Genomic DNA, 4,323 nt, shown 5'->3' with positions numbered 1-4,323 from the left:
GGGACTGCTGCTTCCTGACGCCCAGAACTCAAAGCAGCTGTTTTGTGCCCATGCACTTGTGTGTGTGTGCGTGCATGCGTGTGTATGTGTGTGTTGTCTACGATGTGACTATTTAATAATTGCCAAAATATTTAGACTAGAGGAACATCCAGTGGGTCCATTGGATTGTGACTTATCTTCTTTTATGGTTTGGTTTGGTTTTTTAAATTGCTTTCTGTTAAATATGTCCGTAACCCCCTCCCCACCACCGACCCCCCAATACATTTGTATATACTGCAATTGAAGAACTAAAAGGATGACTTGAATTTGTTGTTTTAACGTTTTACTCTTTTGTCTGTTTGTTTTATTGGTGATTCTGCTGCCTAATGACCTTTTTTGTTTTTGTAACCACTGAGGATGCCGGAAGGACTAGGTTCCCTGCCGGCTGCTCCTCATTGAGTTTATTGTAGACACTTGGGCTCTGAGTAAGTTTCGTTTGAATACGGCCAACATGATTGTCTCTCTCTCTCTCGCTCTCTCCTTACCCTAAAAGAAAAGACTGTCTGGCATCTTTAAGTTGTACCCTCATATCTGCCTCTCTAATAAACGTATTTTTCTCAGTGTTGTGTATTTTAAATGATTTTTCACCTTTCTGAGAAAATTATTCTTTGTAATACGGGTGTTTAACTCTTTTGTCTTCAGTAATGGAGAACTTTTCCAGCCAAATGCTTTTTAAAAATTCTACCCCTCCCCCCTTTAAATGATGGCACCTTCTCCGTTTCTCACCCTGTGTGCTCCTGAGGGCTTCCAGAATCCGTCTCTCCTTCCTCCTCTGCCCCTCAAGATGAAGAACTTTCACTGTTTATTGCTGAGTAAACATTAAAGTGACAAGTTTTCCTTCTCGCCAAGATTTTACGTTTCTGGGAAGCCCAGAGAGTGTCTTCCGGGGACAGAATCGGGCCCTGAAATGCCTTGCACCCTCCTGGGAACATGGGCACATTTTTTTTCCCCTTAGAAAGGGGGGTCGGGGCGGATGGGGGCAGCGTCTCCCATGCGGGCCTCTGTTCACTCTCGGAGGAAAGGCGGGCTCCCTAGCGGACCCAAAACCGTGAAAGTTCCTTATCTCAGACGTGCCCTGTGGTGACAGCCCACTGCTCTGAAGCTGTCCCCCTCCCGGGGCAGCGCATTCTGCAGAGAAGCAGAGTGGCCGCCCTTGACCGCCTGCCTTCCTCTAAACTATCTTTTTCTTTCTGTTTTTTTGTGTTGTAGATTCCTAGAGGCCTCGGGGAGCCTTCCCAGGAGAAACCCTCCAGTCTGCTTGTCTCCGCAGGCCTGGGCGCCCGCGCGGGGCTGGACCGTGGCCCTGGACATCTCAGCCTGAAGTGACATCCCCCACCCCCACCCAGCCCCGCCACGCAGCTGCTTGCCTTTTTTCTTTCTTTTCTTTTGACAGCATGCTTCTCGTGGCCCAGCTCCTTCCGGGGCCCAGTCTGGCCACCTCTGCGGGGAGCAGGTCTGTCCCTGTCCCCGCCACACATGGGGCCACAGAAGGCAGCTAGACACGTGTTCCCTCCTCCCCGGGCTCCCACAGTGGCCCTCAGTCTATCTGGAACATCCTGGCCTGTCCATGGTTCACACTGTGCCTTTCGTGAAAACTTTGCCACTGGTCGCCCCCCTGCCCGGGAGACTAACAGAATCTGGACAAGGAAGGTCAGGTGTGCACCAGACAGACTGAATGCCCCAATGTCACTGATGTGTTCCTGTGTCCCAAATCCACCGAGTATTTAGTGGTCCTTTTCTGGTCCTTGCACTAAACATTGGCCCTTCCAACATTTCATGGCCCGAGAGCGTCCACGGTGGGCGTGGGGGCACGCACACACACATGTACGCACCCCCCTCTGTGCACGCTCATCAAACACACACACATTTTTATCTGAGGCCTGTGCTCAGGGGCCTGGAAAGGTCTGGACTGAAAGTCCTATCCCAGCTCGGAGGCTGCGCCCAAAAGCGCGAGTCCACCTCCCACGGAGTCTAAAAGGGCCGGGCCTGCCTTCTCCCTGTTGTTGCCCTCATTAATGAGAACCGTGGACCCCGGCACTTTATGAACGAGGGTCTCACCTCGGCGTTAGCTCGTTGCAAAGTGGAAATTCCCGTCTTCCCGTGAATTCCGAGATTTGCGTCTTAGGATTTTAGCGCTTTCCTCACCAAAGACCCAGTGCTGCTCGTGGTCCTTCAGGTGATCCTGTGGCTGCAGCTTCTGCATATCCTCACGTGTTCTGCGGGCCACATAGATTGTTGAGTTTGCCTTTGGAGCGAACTTTCCTGCCCCTTATGGATCCTTGGGGGAAAACGTGAGGCCATGTAGCCTGTGGCCACTCATGCCTTAGAGCAGCGTAGCGTTCCTTCTTTTCTGGTGCAGAAACAGCCGAGAGCAATCACTGGCTGTGAGTTTCTGTGAACGAGACACCATCCGGAAGCCCAAGAAGGAAATCGGGCCTCTCTTCTCTCCTTTGGTTTTTGGTAACTAGGTAGTCACCTCAAACATCCTCAGTTCTTCTCGACATTTATGAATCTAAGACAAGGATGTCTAATAGGAGTTGAAGGGAAAGGGACAGAAACGACAGGTGCTAAGGGCTTGGGCCTGTGTTCAGTGGCCAAAAAAATGGTTCCTCTCGGCACACTGGGGGGTGACCACACACCACCCTCAGCGTGGCTCGGCGACTAGGAACTTCCAGCAAGCAAATGCCTGGGGTGAGTGAGTCAAGAGGAAGTGGCTTTGGGTTTAAAGGCCAGCCAGCAAGAGAGCATGAGCCGCTCCCCTTCTCTCTGTGCTTCTGTCTTTCTCCCTAAAGGGGGCTATGCCCTTGGGCTGAAGATCACTGCCAGAAAGGCTGCAGCCATTGGCTGTCTCAAGGTTGCCACACTGGCAGCAGGTCTCCGGTCCCCACGGCGGCGGCCAACATGTGGCCATCCTCAGTCTCGTGAGAGGGCCAGCCTGGCACGTGACACGGCAGCCAGGCTGCCAAAGGGGGGGGGTCTCCCCTGTGTCCCTGCAAACCTACAGTTGTGTTGTTAGTCTGGGCAGTCCTGTGGGGCGGGGCGGGGCACGGAGGGCTCCTCTATCAACCAGGGGACCAGGTCTCTCCAGGAACTTCTGAATCTCACCAAGCCACGCTGACCGCTCTCCACTCAACAGAAGATGCTAAAGGGTTTTTTAAATCGATTTTAGAGCCTCAGTAATGCATGTGCATTGCATCTTTCACATTCCGGGTCAGGATAGATTAATTTCTTGCAACATAGGGAATACAGTATAAGCCGCAGTGATTTGTTCTTTTCATGTCTGTTAAACCCAGTACACAATATGCTCGTTACTTGTACACCCTGCGCCGTTTTTCCACTTCCTTCCTTCCTTCTGTATCATCTGCATCCAAAAAAGAATGGATCGTACGCGCTTCTCAGCGTTCACCTTGGGGTTTACGCTGTGAGGCTGAGTTCACTGAAGGAAAGAAGTTATTATCTGATAGTTGAGATGTATCATTTACTCTGGGAATCTTACTGGGAACTCATCTATATATTCGTATGGACCAGTTCACATAGCGTAGAGACGTGGAATTTCCCATCTGCTTCTTCGTCTCCCCCACCTCATCCCCGATGCCTGTCGTTTCTCTGCTAGAATATTGTTGTAAGAATGACTAAGTTTTAAAGAGCCTGCCCTGATAATGACCTAAAAACAAAATGAAAGAGAGGAACTTTTCATTTACCCAGTTTTTCCTTTACAGGATAAAAAGGTATGGAAGGCCATAGTGGGATTTTCCTTTGGGTTTTGATCACGCTCTCTTCGAATCTTCCAGGCTTTAGGCTAGGCCACGCGAGTTGTAGCACAGAGGCCCCCCTAACGCCTTCTGGTGACATCTGTAATTACAGGAGAAAGTTCACTGAACATGAAAAAAAAATAAAAGTTACATCGATGCTAAGTATTTTTCCAGAAGTCTTGGGTTTCATACATCCTCATGCCTCTGACTCCCGTGCTTCTATCATCGGAAACAAAAAACAAATAACAAAAACAAAACAAAACAAAACTTTAGAGAGTGATTCAAAATTCTATTTTAACCTGATGTTGAGCACCTTTAAACTTTTTGGTTTACTTGTGTGTATGGCACTAATTCTGAGCTTTGGAGGCATCTCAAGTGTTGTACCGGCCCATTGCCGTTGTGAAGGTTCTGGAACCGCCATGTGTCTCTGGAGATGGAATTAAACCAAATAAAGTGCTTCCATTGGAAGGCTTATATTGACCTTGTAACTATACGTTAACCCTCTTAAATGTTAAATAAAAGTATAACCTCA

The 4,323-nt window shown here is 49.4% G+C and overlaps 1 protein-coding gene across 1 annotated transcript in view; it reads left to right on the top strand.

Annotated features, from left to right (window-relative positions):
* FNBP1 (formin binding protein 1) overlaps positions 1-4,323 on the top strand; it is a 91,850-nt gene extending 87,527 nt beyond the window's left edge. The window contains exon 15 of the mRNA XM_077768383.1: positions 1,249-4,323. Within this exon, the coding sequence (XP_077624509.1) occupies positions 1,249-1,256 (8 nt within the window). The 3' untranslated portion in view covers positions 1,257-4,323. The remainder of the gene's footprint in view (positions 1-1,248) is intronic.

Source organism: Crocuta crocuta, unplaced genomic scaffold (genome assembly GCF_008692635.1).
Source record: "Crocuta crocuta isolate KB4526 unplaced genomic scaffold, BGI_CrCroc_1.0 scaffold35, whole genome shotgun sequence".
NCBI lineage: Eukaryota > Metazoa > Chordata > Mammalia > Carnivora > Hyaenidae > Crocuta > Crocuta crocuta.
The sequence above is the reverse complement of the archived record's forward strand: the minus strand, read 5'-3'. Positions and strand labels throughout refer to the sequence as shown.